Here is a 22,850-nt window from a genome sequence, read left to right as displayed (position 1 = left end):
GTAGGCAAGTAGAGAAGAACAAAGATTGTACATTTCATAGAATCACTTAGGTTGGAAAAAACCTTTAAAATCATTGAGTCCAACCGTTAACCTAACACTGACAAATCCACCACTAAACCATGTTGTTCCTAGGTGGCACATCTACCCATCTTTTAAATACCTCCAGGGATGGCGACTCCACCACTTCCCTGGACAGCCTGTTCCAATGCTTAATAACCCTTTCACTGAAGAAATTTTTCCCAATATCCAATCTAAACCTCTTGGCACAACTTGAGGCCATTTCCTTTTGTCCTATCACCTGTTACTTGTGAGAGGAGACCAACCCCCACCTCTCTACACCCTCCTTTCAGGTAGCTGTAGAGAGCGATAAGGTCTCCCCCCAGCCTCCTTTTCTCCAGGCTGAACACCCCCAGCTCTCTCAGCCGCTCCTCATAAGACTTGTTCTCCAGACCCCTCACCAGCTTCATTGCCCTTCTCTGGACACGCTCCAGCATCTCAATGTCTTTCTTGTCATGAGGGGCCCATAACTGAACAACAGTATTCAAGGTGGGGCCTCACCAGTGCTGAGTACAGGGCGACGATCACTTCCATAGTCCTGCTCACCACACTATTCCTGATAGAAGGTATCTCTTTTTCTGGTATCTCCAGTCGCACAAGCACAAGAAATCACAGTTTTCAGCCCTGTGCATATAGAAACTACCTGGGAAGGTTATGCAGGTGGGCAAGACCACCTCTTACTCTCATTTGTCTCCCTAGTGGATGTGCAAGGTGGCTCAGGTCTTCTAAGGTATAAAAGCATTGGTCTTATCAATGACATTCATTTTCCATGCTGATGTTTATCCTACCTCACACCAAGAACATAGCATTTTCTTGGGGAAAAAAAATGGAGCCATGGTCCGAGTTCCCTTGAACAATCGGTACCTGGCACTGAGTGACAGTGCTGCCCCAGGGAGAACCATCACCAATTGCTGAATCTGGTAGCAATGACAAAACCATGCAGGGAAAAAGCATGATAGCAAGCCAGTCACCAAATCACTGCTCCCACAGCCATGCCTGGGAACCGCTATGTTGCTTTGTGTTCACAGAAGGGCAGTTGTGTCAGTTTAATTTAGGAAAATAATTCATAATCTACATTACAGTCTGGATTGGTATACACACCCCAGGTATTACAGAAGAAAGACTGAAATGTATGAGTAAATCATAGGAAACTATAAGCTGCTATTAGGATCTAACAATTAAAAAACAACAGTCAGACATATTTCTGACTTAAGGAAGAATCACTGACGTTCCATAAGAGTTTTGTAAAAACCCATCTAAATTACCGTAAAAAGTTCTTACCACCGATGTCAGAGAAAGAATTTAAACTAGAACAGGTGCAAAGAAAAGCCAGTAAGATGAGCAGGGAATAGAAAAGCCATCTTACAAGGGGATCTTATTTTGTCTTGTTAAATGGCTACGCTCTCTAAATACACTAACAGGATGACACCATAGAAGGGAACTATTTAAACTAAAATATGAAGTTGTCACAAAGAGTGACCACAACCACAAAAGTGGTTGAGGTATTTTAAATGTTGAATAGGTACTTGCCATCATGATTGTTAAGGACACGTACCAAACCAGAGGTTCCTCCCATCAGATTAAGAATAATTTCAAGCTGAATACTTGCATCCACATCTCACAAGTTTGGACCTTTTGACAGCTTGACAGCTACTACAAGTTGTTAATGCCACAGGTCTCTATCTTTTTCCATTAAACATGGATGATCTCTGGTCACTTCAGCCATGTCTGAAGAAGCTGTAAGGAATCTCTGTTGTTATTGATACTTTATTTTATTTATAGGGATAATTTTATTATATTATTGCAAGCATAGCCTGTCTAGGTCCCCAAAAGGTATGCCACTATATCTTATCCTAAAAAAAACCAAAGAACCCTACACACTTAATGTAAGAACAGCTTGAACTGATACAATCCTGTAGCAAGTCACTCCATTTCCACAAGGGTTAAAGAGATTCTAGGCAAAGTTAAGTCCAAACAGTTGACTGTGGGACAATGACGTACGTTTCACCAAAATTATTCTACAAGCTTTCTAAAATAGGAGAGCACTACTCCCTTCTACTGAACTTGCAGAGTAACGCATTATTCTCAAACAATCAACTCATAGTTCTCCTTCCAGTATCACACCTACCTCAATACACCGAGTTCCTCTTTTCTCCCTCAGGTTCCTTATGACCTTCCTATTTATACCCTTAAAAAGTAAACTGAAAAAAAAAGAACGGAAAGATAAAGCACCTCAGCCTGTAGCCACTATAAACTCTGTACTGTAAGATCACTTTCAAGTTTGTTTTGTCTACACTTTTTTATACCTACATTTTTACCAAATGGCTTATGACACAAAATACTGCCATGTTACTGCCCTTTTAATCATAAGCTTACTCTGCACCCAGTTCACAGTCCTTACCTACAAATTAGTGTAGTGATCCCACTGCATTGGCTGAATTTGCTTATTCTTGTAGGCATTTATTAGAATACAATTATAAAGAGAGGACATGAACTGATTGTCACCCTCCTTTCCAGAATTCTTCAGCCATGAAGGCAGCTCTACTTTTTCACTTCGCAAAACATGCACGAGGACAGATGATAATGCTACTGAGGACTAGCTACTAAGATTTATGTTCCTGTTCCACTCTGACAACTTTAGCAAGAGCTTATAGAAGACATGAATGGAAATCAGTTTCAGGATTTAAGAGAGTTAACTAGAAACAAACCTAAGGGTAGCAATGCAAAAAGCAAGTCTTATTTCCTTGCTTCCATGGACACGCTGTTTCTTAAATCTAATCACATTTAGAAACTACATTAAAAAAAGTAAAATATTTTACAACATGCTGAAAAAAATAAATCTCAGCCTTGCACAGTTGACCTAAATTACCCCCACTAAGTACACCCCTCCCGGTAAGGCAGCTGATGGTTATGTGGGTTTCAAACTGTCTAAAAGAAAACACCATGCAATCTTAGATGATTACCTCATTTAAGTGTTGACATAAAATTACAACTCTGATTAGAGAAAAATACCAAATATTTGTTCAATTTCCTGTAGAACTCCAGTTCAGCGACATATAAGCATTTCACATTCGCTTCTGTCTTTGCTAATGAAATGATCACACATTCAAACACTCCCGTTAAAGGAAATCTTTATAAGTTTCACAATAACTTCTCTCTCCCAAAAAGTTTTAACTGAAGCTAAAGATACTCAAAGGAAAAGTAGGCTTGTACTAGAAACTCAATCACCACCTGTCACATTTTCCCCCCTAAATTGAAAGATCATACATATTCAACACCTACACTGAGGAATTTCATTAATTCAAAAAGACATCATTTGCAATTTATTATATTAAGCTGACAGAAAACTAACAGCCACTCTTTCTACTGATGTTTGTCTTCTCAAGACACAGGCTGCTTGCAACAGTTGGGAGCTTAATTACACAGAAGCACTATCCTGGCACTGCACAGGCGCGCTCCTGTCACCAGGTGTTCGCTAAGGCATTGTCACTGTCACACTTGGCTCAGAGATGGTGGCTGTGTACCCAAGTGCAGGAGCAGTAGTCCACGCTCCACGTGCAGGCATCGCTGGGAGCAGACAGCCACAAAAAGCATGGGGGGTTTTGCAGTGTAAAGCTAAAACAGCACTCAGCTTTATCCAAGTCTTCACAGTTAATTGACATGCAGCATCCACGCCGCCTGAACCAAGGTTACTTACTGTGGCCAGGCCTTACATTAAGCCCACCATTTTCTCCACTGGGAACTCTGCTATGTCTAGTGTTAGCTACTTCAGAGTGAAAGGAAAATCACGGACGAGTACAAATAGGATATTTACAACCTCATGTAACATGGTGTTGTAAAAAAAAAAAAAAGCTGTTTTGAGACCTGTTAAGTCTGAAGTGACAATGCACATTCACTATAAAACTTAGGAAAGACTTCTTGAAAGAATGATCAGCTACAAATCAAACCTAAGACTCTTTAAATGCCTTTCAAAACAGTTCTTTTGAACATAAAACAATCTAAAGAAATCCCTCTCATACTTTTTACTCTTCCATCTTACCAGCAAACACCTGAGCAAACTTTAACTATGTATGCTTTAGTACTATTCTAACTTTCTATAAATTAGGAGATAAGAGTACAAAGCTTCCAGGTATTTTAAAGAAAAATTAACAGTGTAAATATTTATTTCACCACTACTTGGCTTAAAACAACTAACTTATAACCAGTTCGCTTGAGCTTCTAAACCTCAAGGAACTAGTATAGACATCCAAACCACGTTGTATGTGTTCTTGACTTCAAAAAGCTGTCTGCTTTAATAACAAAGTACGGCTTATCTACTTCAATAGAGCAACTGTTTCTGTTTGCAGGAAAGAATACAGAGAAGTGAAACAGGATTTTTTAAATTTTTTTTTTCACATTATGAAATTTATTGTGTGTTTATCACATTCAAAAAGCATTGACCAGTGGGGGTTTTTGATAACTGTTATAATGCCAAGGTAAAGCTGGTATATTTGGAAGCTTAATTAGCACCTAACAGAGATTACCGTAAAGTTGAAGAAAATTTACCCATGTATTTGACACTTTAGACTTCCAATAGTTCTGTGGGCACAACAGAATAATTTAAAAAGTTAAAAAGAAACAATGATTTTGAAAGACCAGACACTTTCATGAACATATGAAATTTAATCTTAACTTAAAAAGATTTTAAGGGTTTGATGATTAAATCCTTACCCCCATTTTGATGTCTGTTAAAAAAAAAAATCTAACTTCAGCCTGAGCTTAAATTTTTTTTTATTTATTTATTTTTTTTTTAACATCTGTCATGATTGCCTACATGGGCAATTATGGAAAAAACAGGATGAAAACTGCTTTGGGATGAACACTGAGAGATTCTTCACAAGGTATTGCAAGGCTGAAACAGGAGTGGGTTGGAGAAGAGACAGTAATTCACATGGTCAGATAAGGACCAAAACTAGAAGAAAAAAAATGTCAAGTCAGTTGCATGAAAATGCCCCAACATTGAGCAAAAGACATGCAAGAAAAGCTGAAGTAACAGTGGAGAGTGGGTCTTATTAGGTTTTGATAGATGGAGAAAACTGAAAACATTTCCCCACTGTATAAGTGACATTATCCACAGTATTGAAATATATGGAACAAAATCTCATTAAGGGAAAAATTTGATAAACTTTGCAGAAAGCCCTCTACAGAGCTAGTTTTGAAACAAAAGGGACAGATAATTGCTTAATCTCAAAATTAAGACTGAAGTATACCAATAGTACTTTACATCAAGCAGTTATCTTTAAGAATGCGTGCGAAAGGACAATTTACTTTTTTAAAGGGTGTCCTCTAAATACGGCATACATATGAAGTACTCTAACATCCTGGGTTTTTTTTCAAAGCTTTTTGAGAAACACACACAAATAATTCAGATTTAGTCAATTTTATTTACAGTTTGTTTTTTTACATTTCAGAGCATTACACAATTACATATTCTCATTTTCTGACCTGCAAACAGATACCTTAAACGGAAATATTAAAAAAAAAATGAAGTTAGATACATCCAAAAATGCAACAATTACACATCTGACAATTCACAAAGTGTAATTTACTAGGACGTATCCTAAGAATTTAGGAACAACCAGTCAGGAGAAAATCTGACCAATTTCAGCAATCAATTATTTACACATTCAAAACAAAGCCTCTCTTAATCTAAACCTCCAGGCAAACGGCCTGAAAGATTTCTTCAGGAAGAAAGACCAGAAGTTACGATACACACCTATGCAGCATTAACAGCCCTTGATCCCAAATACTGAGCGACTTCTCAGCTTTGTCTTAGAGCTATAGGCATCCCTCTCAGCTTCTCAGACCCTGAAGTGTTATATTTGTGCCCCCATGTGCATAGAAAGGCTGAGTGTTTAAGTGGTCACTACGATAAAACCCCATTTAACCTGGTCTTTAAGCTACATGATTCTTCTTCCTTAAAATTTCAGCACGTCTTCTAATGCCATTTAAACTGGCCTGTGTGGATCGGGGCATGCCTCCTGAAGACGTTTAAGCATGATTTGAACCAATTTGCACTGGCCAGATTAAATACATTAGAGACTTTTTAAAATAATCTTTAAAGACCATTTAGACAAGGCTTACATATCTACACTTCCCTGATGGGCCACCTAAAAAAAAAAAAAAGTCACAGCTACTACTTTCATCCCTTGTGTTAACCCTTTGCCACACAGCAACTAGTTATATACTGGGTAGAAACTACTAAAAAATTCCCTGCAAATAAGCTGCCTTTCAGCTGAGGCTATGGCTCCTATGCATTGGGTGTTTGAGGAGGTTTTTTTTTCCTTTAAAAAAAATTCTCACTTGAAAAATACTGAAGTCCTCACTTTAGGCTAATTTTGATTGCATGTTCAATTTGCTTAACTGTCAAGAAACCGCTACAAATGGAACAACTTTAGTATAAAAAGAGCAGTCAACCGAGTGCAACTTCTGACTTGGCAAGTCCTTCATGGTAGTTCTCTAACTAGGCTATGAATTTTGTGGAGCCTCCAGATTTCTTGCCTACCTTACTGTCCATGTTCACGTTTCAAACTGTGTCAGCAGGGCCCGAACCTCGGGAGTCAGCTGCTTAGCAGCCTTAGCTGCCTCTGTGACGGCCTTGCGGTAAAGACCCTTTCTCTTCTTATTAAAGCGCAACTGGAAGCTTTCTAAAAAGGGGGATAGTTGTGCAAGAGCAAGAAAAGATGTTGTTGTGGAGCCAAACCACGAGATACGAGCCTCCTGTCGGACTAAAAGGCCATTATCTTTCCGGCTCACAGTTATGGTAAGAATACGGGCTGGCCACCAAGGGAAGCCATAAATCTTGGCCCAAACAATGTCCCCTACACATACGGTCCTGCCATCTGGTGTGACACATTTAGAGACGTTTTTGGAAAAGACTTCCGTTTTCAAGGAATTACTGAGCTTTTTCTCTTCCTTTGAAGAGGAGGAGGAGGAGGAAGGTGCATGCATGCTGCCTGGAGGAAAATCAAAGCTTTCAGTAGAGCTACACTCAGAGTTGGTAGATTTCAAATCATCTGTGCTATCACTACTACAAACTGATGCACTGGAAGAGTCAGATTTCTTTTGATTAAGGGTCATGTAAACCGTTATATTGCTTTTGCTGCCTCTCTTGCCCAATGTCTGGTGTTCATCCTGATCAACAGTTACATGCACTTCACTCGTGTCCTGAACCTCACTGCTGGCCTCTTCAGGGCCTTTTGAGGGGCTCTGATTTTCTGAAGGGGCCTCACCTGCTGAGCGGGTGGAGGAGCAGCGAGACTGGGGCTTAGTTGCCATCTTGCCACTCCGTATTTTCTCAAGTCCTGTCTTGAGAGAAGAGTCATTTTCTTCATTCCGATACCTTTGTGGCTTTAAACGCAATCGGGGTGGGAGGGAACCTGAGCTGGTGTTCTGAAGACGCCGCGTGAAGTGGACCTTTGAATGTGCATTTTTGGAAGAGGAGGTTGCACTCTGCTTCTTTTGTGCCTTTTCTTTGGCCATTTTCAAGACTTCCCGAGCTTTCGCATGATCCATGTTTTTGCTCTGGAGAACTTTTTTTGTATTTAACTGCGCTTTTGAAGTATTTGCTTGTGCAGAAACTTTAACCACTCTGCTTCTGCTGTGGGCAATATTTGAAACCTTGACCACAGCATTCCTTTTCTGGCTTTCATTTTGGCTTTTTCCATCCACTTTATGGTCAGTCTTAAGTTTTTTATTCACAGTAGTCACACTCTCATTTCTTCGTTTTTTATTATCCTCGTATTTTGAAGAGTCACTTGCATTGCCACCTTTTTTTATTTCCTTTTTTTCTGCAACAACACTGTTTTTGCACTTGTCACATAAGACCTGCCGGGGTCGTAGTTTGATAGCATTCATTATAGAAGTGGGTTCCTCCCTGTACATTTTACGCTTGGGCCGCTTAATTTTCCGGGGCGGAGGCTGAGGTATTGACTGGTTATATGTGTCCCTGATAAACAAAGGAGGAGGATATGGTGCTCCCTCGTGAAAGAGAGGAGGTGGTTTCGAAGTCCATAGGCTTTTAGCTATGCTAGGTTCTGATGGCTGCGTGAGAGAAGAGTCATCAGGGACTGCAGCATTTGATTCACACTTCATCTGTGCCTCATCTTGGAATGGTTTACTTTGGAGCTGCATGGCTTCGGGTTTATCCTTGTATTCCCTTTTAGGAAATATGGTCACAGGGATTCCATGGGGTCCAAACCTTAAAGAGAAATAAAAAAAAATTAAAGGTTTGAGGGATCTTTTGCTGCATTTATTAAAAAGCATTTGACAACCTGCCCACAACATGTAGCCATCATTTGAAAGACATGAGTCCCAGGAAAATTAAAGCTTCATATCTAGCCTTATAAGCTTTGAAAAAGCAAGACACCAAAACCAAGTCAGAGAACATGAAATACACAGCTCTGCTTACTATCAGTTTCTCTTTCATCAACAAGATGCCCTGAAAATATAACAAAAAATATCACCTAGAGACAGAAGTGGAAGAATTAACTTTGTACTTTTAGAAAATGCTAAAACATACAAACTACACACTCATCTCATCAAGTCAATTCATCCATACCAAGTCAACTTATGTGAAGAAGGCATCTTCAGCAACTTTCAGAAAATTCTTCCATTCTTAGGATAGCACAAAATCTTAGGATGTTTATCTTAGGATAGCCAAACATGTTTCAGATTTATTTAAGGGAAATATGTACTGCATAAATACTTCCATCGAACAGAGATTGCCACCATTCTTCACCCACGAGAGATTAGCACTTGGTCATCTAACGCACTACAGCCTAAAACTTAGAATCATAGAATAGTCTGGGTTGGAAGGGATCTTAAAGATCATCTAGTTCCAAACTAACAAGCTTGCTAGCCTATTAGTTTGAGTTTCTTCCAGCAAAACTACCCTTATTTCAACACAGTACAAACTATTCCCCCGTTTTGTGAGCAAACAATATTTTAAACCTTTGCCTACTTTTCTGCAGACCACTCTAGATCTCTGAGGCCCCATTTGGCAGCCACAGCACTTCTCACCACCCCGACCAGCTGTGAGAGACTAGAATGAAAAATCCCAGTCCCACTCGGGCATTGGCTCAACTTCCCTGTAGAAACAGAAGTAGCATGTTGCCTAATAGGTAACCAATACTTTCTTGCAAAGAGTGGCATTAAGGGAAACATTTTATCAGTTTGCAAGGCATTATGCTTGCCTTTTCCTGACAAGTAATCAAAGGATAAACACATTCATTTCACAACAACGTATCTTTCAACCCCCAGAACAGGGCAGGAGGGTTGTGAAAGCTTGTTCAACCTTCCTTCCGTCCCGCTCCCCAACCTCCCAGGCCAAGGCACTAGCCTTACACAGAGGCTGGTCACTCCTTTGGAGCTCTTCCTGACGCCACCTCCCATGCACACACTAGATTAGACGGTATTTTAATAGTTTGGCCTTAATTCAGTAACAACACGATAGACAAGGTTGTGATCCAATTCGAATCAGTAAACAAACACAATTTATGTTTATCCCAGCCCACACCCCACCCGCCAAGAGAATGAAGACCTGTCCTCAGGTTAGCGCTAGTTCATGTTGCACTGCAGCTGCTCAACTGCAACATCCTCTTAACTGATTGAACTCAAGTTTATTTACAATCTACAGCTGCCTCTCAACTGAAGATAAATGCTGAATACCCGCCTATTTTCCATTCACACTCCTGCAAGAAACACACAGTTCATACAAGTGCCTATATGTTGGCTTTATTTCTTCAAAATTGGTTTTGAAGAAACATGTTAGAAGATTCTTTACAGTCATCAATAAAAGCCATCATGTGTTTATCCTTTTGCTTATCTGTTAAGCCTCTTTTTACGCTTAAAAATTGCTAGTGAAGCAAGCAAGCAACCCATCCAATCAAGATTAAATTAGCCACACAGTTTGCACTTCATTACAAAAGGAGAACAGAAACAGCAGACAACCTAAGCAAGGGGCAACCAACTTTGTCGTCATAAAAAAGAAGGGAAGTTGAACACGTGACAATTTACAGTTTAGTATCAACACAGACACCCTTGTTACCCTGCACCTAGGTACTGTTACCTTCATACCTTTGAATGCTGGAGATAGAGACAGGAGGCCAGGTGGGCAGGTAGAGCAGTTCTGTCCTCATCCATGAGCTGATGGGCGCTCTTTGCCACAAAATACCCTACCACCCCACAAAAGTTCATTTCTGAGGTTTGGGCACACTCCCATTGAACACCACACATCCCTCCAGAAGTGAGCAGTGTAACTAAATAGTCTACTGCGCTAGTGAGGGCTACAATGAATTATAAACATTTAGCAGCTGATACAGGCATTTCTCCAGCCTACAGCCTGGCATTAAACCACAACGGACTCAGTCATAACTAAGCTTTAAGTCCCCTAAGGTTCCAGAAGCCCACCAAGTGTAAAGTTGCTTTTCCACAAACACTTTTCCTTCCACTAAGGATTATGAGTAAATTATTAAATTCCAAGTAGGGCTTTAAAAGAAACCATCAGCTGACAATAATTAAATTAGCAATATTTTCAGTGTTACTTGCATCAGGAACTTCAGCTGCAAGAGCAGTAAGATCCAGATCTCATCTTTCACCACCTGATAAAGATTACATGATTTGGGGAAAAGTTAATTTACTGTAAGAGTTGAGAACCAGAACTCCTGGGCAAGACAAGATCTCTCCTGTGCAAATTTCAGTCCCAGACAAATACCACAAAAGTAGGACTAGACAGGAGTGTGATATCGAATGGGCAAAACCCATGCAGAAGAACATCATTTACAATTCTTTTCACTGTCTCGGGAACTGCATTTCCCAGACCCTCACAAGACATTTCTACAGTACAAATCAAAAGCCTCTCTTCTAGAATACATTTATGCTGCTCCATGTTAGGACATGAAGCATGATTAGCAGTGACCAAGGAAGAAGTGGATGAAGAGGAAGTTCTCCAGAAGCATCACATTTAAGTACTTCATCTCTCTTTTCCTTGATTTTCATTCTACTGCCTCACAAGCAAAGTCAGCGTGATTAGCACTCAAAATGCATAAAAAAGCCTAATGGAAAGCTCAGCATATGACTGAGCCTATGAAAGCACCGACGATTAATACTGCACCTTAGACTATCCTTTCTTTCAAGCATTTGCGTAATACACAGGCCAAGCAGCGGAAGCACAGGACAGCCAAAGTGGAATTTTAATCTAAGATGCAAACCTGGTTTAGTAAGACACAGACCCAATCCAGACTGAATCTCTGAAGTTAGAGTCTGTCTCACAAAAGGTACTGTTTTAATAAACGAACTAGAATCTTCTGCCTCTGTCTACCCAAAAATTAATGAATTGCAGAATTAGAGAACATTCAGGGATATTGTCTTGTGCCAGTTATGTAAGAGCAAACGAAGACACTATTGCTGTAAATGGCGTGTCAATACATAAAGACATGACTAGTCCACCTGAAGTACAAGATAAATTTGGTAAGCCCAGAGACAGAATATTACTTCCAACGCCTGAATGTATGGTGTCTTCTCTTTGGCCCCATCCAATGGCAGGTAGTGCCCATAAACATTCAGGTTTTATATCATCTTTGTTTCCTCCTTGGTGAATAAAGTTCTCCAGCTTTGCAGCTTGGAAGAATGATATGAAAATTAACAAGAGAGAACAATGGCAGAAAAACTCAGGAATGAAACAGTAAATGATACACACAAAGAAGACAAAGAACCAGATAAGAAGAGAGTGAAGGCAAAATGGAATCGCATATTTTTCTTAAGAGAAGCAGAATGAAGATGTGATTTTAACAAACCTATTCAAGACAAGGCATAACACAGCATCTAATTACTTCAACAGTGAACACGAGTGTTTACTGCACATACTAGATTTTCAAGCCCTATTTTCATACATCTAGTCAGTGGACCTTGAAGACAAGTGCTTCTTGTACAATTACACCACCTACACATTTAAAATGTCTAGGAGTGCCACGTGTATGTAGGTTAGACATAAAGGTTGCAAGAGCAAGCATTTGGGCCATGAGATGAATATGGACTAAAAGGCTACCATGTAAAAAAAGATTAAAAAATCCAAGCAACATAACTCAGTTGTATCATGACATTTATTGATCCACATGCCAGTCAATGACTGGGCTCTTAAAATAAACCATTTCAGTTATGCTACATCAGTGATACTACCTACATATTTTGTTTGTCACATGTTGCATGTTTAAGTACTATAAGGAACTGCCTTGCCTTTATTCTAACAAACTAGATTTTTTTAATATATTGACCCCAAGTATCTCTTGTCCTACTGTAATATCACTTTCCTCCAGAAAAGGCTATTCTTGGGAACACTTACTCCCATTATTGTTTGCTTAAAAAAAAAAAAAGAAAAAAAAAACATTTGTGCAAGTTCCAACTGGTCATTGTACAGCCCACTCATACATAACATTCTACCTCAGACCATCGCTTGAAGGAATAGAACGATTTGTTGATGGAGGACCTAAAATTGAACTGTTGGAATAACTAAGGTAAGAAATAAGTATTTCAACCTAATTTAAGGCAATTCTGGAAAGCGGTGCACTACTGCTTCATACCTATTCAAAATTAGAACCAGTTTTCCATTTTGCCAGCTTCCTCTCCTGTAAAGCTGTCCTGGCTCTTTTTTGCTTTGAAAAGGCACCTCTAAAAAAAATGATGGTTGAGACCCATCGTAAGAAACTCATCTCCAAGAAGTTTTACAAATAACTAGAGCAATCAGTAGGACCTAATAATATTTCCACTATACGCATCACTTCAACATACATATGCATTAAAGACAAATATAGCAACAGGAATATCAGGAACTATATTTAAATAAGAGACTAACGGGGCAGATGAGATCAATTCCAGCAGTCCAGTGATCTTTACGCTGGGAAGAACTTTCCATTGGCATGGGTATGCAGAGACAGAAATATGATAAGAATAGTCAGGTTTTATTTCCACAGTTTGTCAACTGCAAGGTAATGAATAGGTAGCCATGGTATCTTTTGTGATTATGTAAAAGCTGGTCTGGGTATCAAACCTAGAAGCCTGTCACTTAAGGCCATATAGATTTGTATTACAGATGTATAAACTTAAGTACTTCAAGTGAAGTAAACACTTTTTTCAAATCTAAATTCTATAGCAGAATTACTACTATGACTACATACTACTACTCAATTTGTACGCAATACACAGCACAGTTCAAGAGTATCTTTTTAAAAAATTAACACGAGATAAGGAACAAATCCCATTTAAGTTCATAACTGTATATACATAAACATCTAAACAACACATCCTGGGGCAAAGTGTTTTTACATTACCATGTAAAGTCTTAAGCTCTCCTCTTTAGCCTCCAATGTCTAACTTTTACTTCTCTATTAAAAGAAACAAAAATGAAAGAGCACCTTGTTCTGCCAAGAAAGGCCAAAGGAAAGAACCCACTGAACCAGCTCAGAAGTATTTCACATTTGTCTGCAAACACACTGAATCAACCTCATCAAGTAACTTACTGTGTTGTGACGCGTTAAATCAAGTCTGTTGTAAATGACTGTGATCAAAACTCATCTTCGCCATTAAGTCAGACTACAGGAATCTCCGATAACCTTTTTATGTGTTGCTCCTGTACTCAATATCATCCATAGCATCTTGCAAAAGCCACGACAAGCAAAAACTGAAGCAATTTTTATTGCATGGATAAAAGTTCAAAGACTCTGAATGCTGGGAGTATAATAATATGCTGAAATAATTTAGAACTAAGTATATTTCATGCTTGTATCTAAACTGAGGGTTTAAATTATAATATTCAATGTAATATACTATTAGATCATAGCTATTTGAACACTTAGTATTTCAGAACTTCTCAAAATAATCTGTGTTTTGAACACACGTCATGAAATAACCTATTTTTAATACACGATTTACCTGGTTTGATAAGGCATGACATGGAACACACTGCTTTAAGCAGCAGGCACCTTACTGAAAAAAGCATACATAGAAGCCAAACTATCAACTCGATGGATTGCTCACCTCCTGAGCAATGTAACACTAGGCTAAACAGACTAGAAAATGCATATTTAATTTAGAGCTCCAAAAATATGGCAAAAGACTGCAGTGTAAGTGACTCTCTGGAAATAACACATCATCAAGAATAGATGTTGCCTATTCATAAACTCTCATCACCAAGAAAAGTTTGGTTAGAGATACGATAGTTCAAATGAAGTAATATGCAAGAACCAACATCTAAGCAAACTAGTAGGAAAGCTTACATACTCATAGAGTTTTACTAATCAATATTAAGTTTAGTGTTTTTTAAGCAGATACAGTTGCCTGAAATCGAAGCTCTTGTTTCTGGCACTTTCAAGGCAGAGGAAAAGACAAGAGCAGGCTATGTGTAGAATTGAGTCTGAAAGAGTATCTCAAGAAAGCTGGTCAGAAGTATCCAAGGCAGCAGCTGATTTTAATCATTCCTAGCCACTGTCACCTGGGTCTCCTACTGCAATCACTGCACAAGTGGAAACCAGCTAATGGACAACAAACTATATGCAAATACACCACAGACTGTATTAGCTTACAGTCCACCTCTCCATGGAGTTAGAAGCCCTTTGAAACACTTCAGCTTCCAGGAAACTGAATCACAGAAGTCCATGTAGTCAGGATGTTGATGCAGACTTTGAAGAATTATCCACTGTAGAGACAGAAGAATCTCTAAGCTGTGAGGAGTACACAGGTGGTCCCCTGATCACTGCTTTTCCCCCCACAGAAGTGGGAAGGTACCCCTCACCTTTTCATTGGAAAGGATTGACAAGTGAATTCACAGAATTTCTTTCAGTTTTCTGTAACTTGGAGTTCTATCAAGGATATAAAAGTAAACTTTAAAAGACAGAATGCTTTGTTTAGGCTTCCTACTACCACAATTCTACCAGCATGCTTATTAAAGCTGAAGGTCTATTAAAACTGAAATTATCTTTTAGTTTTTTACATGTTGGCATTACTAGTTTCAAGTCGGTTGCATTTTAAAATAGGTGCTTTGCTGATGTATTTGGAAGTGCTACACAATTGCAAAGCTTTACGATTAAGATAAAATACCTTGAATACACACTTCGATATCATCCACATACCAGACAGACCCAAGACACATGGAAAAGAATGATAACATTTAGTAATGGATTAACTTTAAGCCAATTCAGTGTCAAGATGGACAAGATTCATCAGTCCCCTATGAGTGTAAAGAAAAAAAAAATTCTTTCAAGCAGACTGAAAATTCCATCTCCATCCGCTGTCTCTCAACACTTCAAGCCAAGTCAAGTCAAGCTGCTCTTAGAAAGCAATGGCAACCCACACTGTTGGAATACAGAAAAGCATACCAGAAGAAGGAGGAACAGTTTAACCATCCTCTGTTGCATCACAGTCCAACAAAGAACAGCAGCAGACTACAGTTACTTTAGGAAAGGAAATTTTGAGGCACAATTCACAGATGTCCTACTTATTAGGAAAATTAGGGATTATTGGTTTGAGAAGGGGAAAACTCACACTCCTCGTACTGGCTCAAAATCAGAAGCAGGTTGGCAAGTGTTTTCAGTATAAGCAGCAGTTATAACATGCTTTATACCTATACCAGCAAAATCCTAAAAGCTAGTCCAGTTTTGTTAGGCATCTTCACTTTCCAAGTGGAAACCTGGAAATGAGTAAGCCTTTCAAAAAACACTGGATACGTGACCACAAATAACACTCAAAGTTTTGGATGTAGAAGAGAGACATAAGAGAAACTATTTTCATATAAAGAAGCTGAAATATTACAAAATCATAGAAAAATTTAAGGTTGAAAGCAGTATCACAAGGCCTTCTGACCCAACCCTGTCCTCTAATTGAGGCTAAATTTGACACTATACCATTGAATATAACTTCTGTCAGTCACAAACAAAGTATATGTAATTTACACTTCTAACCACAAACACACACTCACATCACACCTATGCTTCCAGTGTTCTCAGGATAAAAGCAAATATCAAAGCATTGTTACGGCTATTCCTTTAATGCTAGAATTTCACCAAACTCCTTTACACATCTGAGAAACAACAGAAGAGAACAGGTGATGAATTGTAGGAACACCTTGCAAACTGAGTGTAAGTTTATAAAAAAAAAAAAGCCATGAAACAAAACACAACCCCCGCACAACCCTGGCTAACAGACTTTTCTTCACCATTGAGAACATATATCACAGAACATCAGTACTTCTATAGATCTTAAACTTTCCCTAGAAAAGGATGACTAAATGTCCCTACTTATTAAATGAAGTTATTAGTAAAAGAGAACTTAAGAGCAGGAAAAAACATGCCACATTTTTTTCAAGTAAGACTTCTTCTGTTTCCGTCTCACATCAGCAGATCTTGAATTTCTCAACTCGGGCCTACCTTTTTTCCCCCCCCTTTCTGCCTTTCTTGTTGTATATGGTTACAACACACTAGATTCACCCTTTGGAGTTTATACCAACAAAATGCAAGCATACATAGACCACAAGTTTCAAGAAGTGCTAAATGTAAATTATTTAAAAATCTAACAGATGTTCTACAGATTAAGACAACATGAACTAGGGAAGAGACACAACAGTTCATTATTGACCCTTGTTCCTTTGCAGTAGAAAGTTGGATGAATAAATTGGAAAAAGCATAGGATTCAAGAGTCACTAAGAAAGAATGCTGTAACGGAAAACTGCCACTAGGATTATGAGAATTTGAAGCCGTCTATAAAAGTTTGTTTTCATCATATAGTTCATGCATACCTTGCTGCAGAAATCTTTCCTTACCTTCCACAACCAAACCCCAATTAAGACATAATTTCAAACACCTGCCTACTAGCAATACACTGGGCATCTTTTGGATATCCAAGGCTTTGAAGTCACAAAACTTTTTGCTCTCCCTCCCCCTCCCAAGAATTATTTTGATCACACACTAGTCAAAAGGGAAACAGCTTAGAGAAAAAGACAATAGGACATGTGATGGACATGGGTCCACGACATCTGTAGTATTAGAAGGAAAATTTTAGTCAAATGATAAAGCAATAGGAAGTCCAAGTCCTGACTGAACATACATTTAATCCCCCTCCTCCCCTTAGGCAGAAATAATTGTGCTCTCTCCAGAAAAGCAAACTAACCCAGGACCTTTTAACCCTACATTTTGAGATTTACAAATGCTATGCTCATCAGGTATTTCCTTACTGTCTACTTCCTCCAGGTGCAGAGCAAGCTTTACACTAATTCTGAGCCAGCAGGTGGCATTAACATCTCACCTACCCTAGGCAAACACAGTGTTAGTCAAATGCTGAATACAGGCAAGCTTACAAGCCCTATTTAAGCCCCATACGTAACGAGAAGTTTTCACTGACGATTTGTACAATGGCATGGAAAATTAACTACAGTCGTGCATGAAGCATTCCACTCTCCACTCTGACAAAGTAAGACAGGATTGCCTTCTCGTGCCTGCCTGATGGTTGGCCACACTTCCCATCTTCCCTATCAGCACGACTCCATCAGGTATACACTGAGGAACTCGCATCAGAACCTCATCCTAGCACACAATAAGGCACTTAAAAGGTAATGGCAACAGTAGTAATAAAGCTTAACAGTAGGATCACATTTTTAATTTGTGCAATAAGCCTTTAGAGTAACAGAAGTGGGGATAGGTCCCTCTTTGAATGATGATTTACTGCATAAGAAATTCATTTGGGACTCAATAGATGCAGGTTCCTATTTTCTGCTGATTTTCAAAGCTTCCTGTGCAGCTGCTGACAGATACATGAGACTGCCATTAGAACAGTCAGAGAAAATACTTCCTTACCTCAAACAAATGGATAAATTCCATTTTTGAATAAAGTCCACTGAATAAAGTCCACTTTGAATAAAGTCCACTGAATACTGAGGTGCTTGTTTTCTTATGTTATAAACTATTAAATGGACCTCCTATTAACAGGGGTAGGAGAGGAAGAGGAAAGCAGACCTTTAATACAAAGCAACACTGACTTCATATCAAAGTCCACAAGAATAAAATGCGAAGTCAGTGCATCATTTCAACAATGGAAAGAGACTTAGGAAAAAAAGAAAAAAAACCAACACCAAAACCCCCAACTTTAACACCAGAAACGTATGGGGACATTTTTGCTTTTCTTTCACCTTGAAGTTCAAGTAATTCAGAACATGACTTGAGAAGGCTAAAAAGAGTCCAGTGGACAGGCTTAAAACAGTAATTAAAACTTACTCTTCTTAGTAGTGTATGGAAGTATCACCTTCATTGCCCTGGAGGGGAAAGCAGAAATTAAGATCCAAAAAGGACTAGGAATTATTTTCTTCCAAGTATATGATGAAAACAGCATTAGCACATGCAGTGAACACATCAGCTACTTTTTGAAGCTATTGAACGAGTAAAGTCTAATAAAAAATTTTGCTTTTATTTAATAAGGACTGGCAGTTTAAAGATATTGATCCCCTTTGCATTAGGAAAGTTTATAAGATTATTCCCATGCACTTGAATGAGCTAGTAGAGACAGCTTTCATGAAGTCTAGAATAAAATTTAAACCTTGGGCACTCCTGTAACACCTGTCCACCGATAATACTTCAGTTTCTTACAGCTAGCAAGCTCCTGGAGTATTTCTAGAGTTTGCTTACCACTGCATCTCCTGCTCTGAGAGAGTTGAGCAGAAAATCCTATTCATCTGCAAATATTTACTTGTCACCAGCCAAATATCATAGGCCTTGTGTCTAGAAACTCAATTCTTGTCCAGGCACTTTGAAGAGCTTGTCTTTTAGAATTTAAATTTCATCTTCTGGATTACCATGTAACAGGGTAACATGTAACCTCTGAAGGAAGTCCAAGACCATATGAATGGAGAGAAAGAAATAAGTGGTTCCACTGCCTAGGAGAATCTGGGAGTAACAGCACAAACCTTCATGTATCACTTGTCCACAGTTCTTACTGTGAAGACCTGCCCCAAGCCTGTGCTTAAAAACAGGGGAAACTGAGATGCGTGCTTCCACTGATGCCACAATGCAAAAGAAGCAGACAGTCTGCCTGCTACAGATGACCTTTACTGCAAAGGGCTGCAGTAGATCTGCTGTGTGAGAGAAGGATCCTCAGTGCACAAGAAAACCTCAGGCAAATGAAGGGATGTTTGTCTCAGGAGTGAGAAGCTGATATTTTCCTTCTTCACGCATATGGACCCCTAGCAGTGGAGAAGCATGTGCTTTGTCACCCTGCTAACCATGGCAACAATATAATTTCGCTGGTGTAAACTTCAGACCTACAAGAGAATCGATGTTAACTAGCATTACTACTTAAGTTGTAATGGCTTCTGGCCTGCTTAGAGACATTTAATATTTCACACTAGAAGCGAGTACAGTTTGCAGATCACATTTTAGAACTTGGCTTCAAAAGACAAACTGATAACAACTTAGCATTTCAAACCCCAACACCTGACAAATGTAAAACTTACTCCCATGACATTATACAGAACTTGGGTTTTACAGAAGGTCTTCTGTTTCAAAAGCCAACTAAGAAGCTAGGCCCAGGACAAAAGTGCTGGGCCCTAATACCTTTCTTTTAGAAAGCACTGACAATATTGATATTACAGGAAGTCATTAAGCAGCTACTAATAACGTAAAAGGGAGTGATAAAAGATGTACAACCACACAGGCAGCCTAAACTGGGGGGAGAGAGCGCTGCATTTTCTCCATACCAATTATTTGAAATAACCCTGATCAAACTTCATTGTCTCTCATTTACTTGCATAGTCCTTATACATTTAGAAAACAAACACTAAGAGGAAGAGGTATTTTCACCTGTAAATGGCAGTTAGAGTGTTTATAAGATACATAGTATCACTGATAACTTCTGGTGTCCCAAGAGCCCCTTGCTATAGGAAGGAAATGGAAAAAAAGCAAACCTCACAGTCTGGTAAGGCTTTAAGTTATTTTGTGATACATAAAAGTCCCGTCCCCCCGCAAAAAAAGGATGTTTAAGAACCATTAAGCTTCACCCCATCCATTGCATACAAGGAGCAATCAGTACTAATAACTGTACTTCAGGACTGTAATAGCCTGACTTGAAAACCATTACTCTGAAAAATAGCATGTACTGAAATCCAAGGTTACCTAGGCAATGCGAGACACAAGCCAACAGGAAAAACAGATCTCCGGGTCTGTACGTTTGTACAAACACTAGAATAAATGCCCACATCTTCAGCTCAGGTCCCTTTTCCCCGGCAGACAGGGATGCTGGAGGCCCGACGGGAATCCTAACCGAGCCCAAAGGATGTGCCCATGTGCTCGCCCCGCTCCCGGCTCCCCCATTTTCTCGGAATTCCCACTCGGGACTACTTTTGTCGAGGGCAGCACGACAAACCGGGCGGCCGGGCAGCGGCCGGCACCGCTAACCCCCCGCTCCCCGGGCCGGGCATCAGGGCCGGGCGGGGAGTGCGGGGCTCGGCCCCGGGAGGGACGGAGGCCCCTGCCCGCCCCGCCGCGCTCCCTCCACCCCCTGCCAAAAGGGGTCGAGGAGGAGGATGCCCATGAGCTGCTGCCTCCGCTCCCCGGGGGCAGGAGCCACTTGTCCCCAGGGCGAAGCAGGGGAGGGGTGGCCGCCACCGTCGCGCCCCTCGGCCGCAGCTCAGGCCGCTCCCCGCCGCAGGGCGAGCCCACCGGGGCCCAGGCCCCCCTCGGGGGCGAGAGAGGCGCGGGGCGGCGCGGGCGGGCGGCTCCGGGCGAGCTCGCCGGCCCCGTGTCTGGGCGGGGGCTAGGGAGGGCTCTCCCGTGGGATCTCACCTTTTAGAGAGGTCCATGAGGACCCCAGAAAAAAGCTTCTCTCCCAGACGGAACGAGACCACTAGGGCGTCCTCGATGATGTGGTCCAGGGTGACCCGCACCTCGGAGCCGGGCAGCAGCGGAGCCTCCGCCTCCCCTCCGGCCGGAGCCACGGGCACCGGGGACTTGGGCTCGACAGCGGCGGCATCAGCAGCATCCGGCTCCTCCTCCTCCGGCCGGGACGGCTCCTCCCCGGGCTCCGGCTCCACGGAGCCCCCAGTAGCCGGCGGGCAGGGCTGCGGCTCCTCCTCGGGAAGTTCAGGGTGCCCAGCAGGCGGCGGGCAGGGCTGCGGCTCCTCCTCGGACCCCGGGCTGGGCGCTCCCCGGTGCTCGGCCTGAGGCGAGCCCACCTCCGGGGCGGAGGGCGGCAGCTCCTCCGTCCTCTCAGCTTCCGGCTCCCGAGTCCCGGCCGGGCTCCGGGCGAGCTGCACAGGCGGCGGCTCCTCGGCCTCGCCGGGAGCAACCTTCCCCCCGTCGGCCTCCTCCCCATCAGGCACCACCGACTCCACGGCCTCACTGACGGCAGGGAGAGGGTCCGCGCCGGCCTCGCTTCCCGGGATAGGCTCCATCTCGGGCTCAGCTTCACCAGCCCCCCCATCACCCGGCACCGCTGCAGTCGCTGCCGCCTCCGCAGCCATGGCCGCCATTTTCTCTGCTGCTTCACCGCCGCCTCCCTCCAGCAGCGGGATCGATAACCACGGCCTTCCCCGCCCGCCTGGGAGGGAGAGCCCACCCCCTAGGCTCGCATCCGGCAACCTATTGGCGGGCGCGGTGCAATTTTCGACTTCTACTGGAGGGTGGAGCAGTCCGTCAAGCCTAGCGGGAACTTCTCGTTGGCCAGTGAGAACTTCATTCAATGAAGAGCCGGGAAGAGGAAGAAGGGGTGTGGCTTAGAGATCTACAGGCCGTTACAGATTAGGGGGGTTGGGCCTCTAGGGCCGTTCCGCTACCTCATTGGTGGAAGGAGGAGCTGCTCCCGCGGGAGGCTGGTAATTGGCGGAGGGGAACGTCCGTCAAGGGGGGGCGCGACGCTGGAGCCGCGCGGTGGCCAGCATGCGCGCTGCGGGCGGCCGGCTGGTCGGCCGACCGAGAGAGAGAGAGAGAGAGGGCGCGAGGCAAGATGGCGAGGGCAGGAGGGCGGCCCTCAGGGGGGATGGCGTTCCCTGGAGCTGCGTCCCCCCCGGGGAGAGGCTGTCTCTGCCTCCCAGCTTCTACGGCGCTCTGTCTGCTGCCGTGCCCGTCGCCGCCCGCCCGCGTGCGGGCGGGGGGTGTTACTGTTGCACTACCTCTCCCCATGCTGTGGGGGTGAGGGGGGGGCCTGGCTGAGGGGAGAGGGAAAATGTGAGGAAGGCAGAGGGTCGGCTGTCTTTTGTGAAGCGAATCAACGCTTTAAGAGATTAAATAGCACGCATTAGGTACATCGGATAAAGGTGAAAGAAATGCCCTGTTGTGGTGAAAAGGGGAGAAAAAGAGTTACCCTTTTCCCTTAAGATGTTCTGAATCTGATTTTTCTTCCTGTGGGATCAGTAGTTGCTACGGTGTGGGCACTTATTCCCCCAAGTTGGAAATCTTGTATTACCTAAACAAAAAGTAATGAAAAATTAAAAGTTATAGTCTGTTATATGCATGATTTTACATTTTGGGAAGCTGAGTCCTTTGCAGAAAGGAGGGACTTGCTAGTATAGAGGGAAGGGTGGATTAAGGAAAGTAGGAGCAACTGGAAACAGAAAGACAAAAGTGATCTTGAAGCGTGGATGGTTGTATTCTTCCTAGTGCTATTATGAGAGGTATATTGTTAAGCAACAATAGAAATTTTCTGAAAAGTAACAAGTAGAATATAGACGTTTTTCTTTAATAATAAAGTATTTCTTTTCTTTTATGTTAGTGACTTTTATTGGCAGA

The 22,850-nt window shown here is 41.7% G+C and overlaps 1 protein-coding gene across 6 annotated transcripts in view; it reads right to left on the bottom strand.

Annotated features, from left to right (window-relative positions):
- PWWP2A (PWWP domain containing 2A) overlaps positions 1-21,664 on the bottom strand; it is a 53,069-nt gene extending 31,405 nt beyond the window's left edge. For 4 of the 6 annotated variants that reach the window (XR_012589557.1, XR_012589558.1, XM_074604588.1 and 1 more), the window contains exons 1-2: positions 20,910-21,664; positions 7,329-8,296 (exon numbers count right to left, since the gene is read on the bottom strand). Coding sequence is in view for 4 of the 6 variants with exons in the window: in XM_074604588.1 (XP_074460689.1) it covers positions 7,329-8,296; positions 20,910-21,595 (1,654 nt within the window). In the remaining 2 variants the exon portion in view is untranslated. Of the gene's footprint in view, positions 1-5,460; positions 8,297-20,909 lie in introns of those variants that run through there. The other 2 variants (XM_074604587.1, XM_074604586.1) reach the window with 2 other exon arrangements.
- Positions 21,665-22,850: the final 1,186 nt, after the last annotated feature.

This window comes from Larus michahellis, chromosome 11, assembly GCF_964199755.1.
Source record: "Larus michahellis chromosome 11, bLarMic1.1, whole genome shotgun sequence".
NCBI lineage: Eukaryota > Metazoa > Chordata > Aves > Charadriiformes > Laridae > Larus > Larus michahellis.
This window is presented reverse-complemented; position numbering and strand designations above follow the sequence as displayed.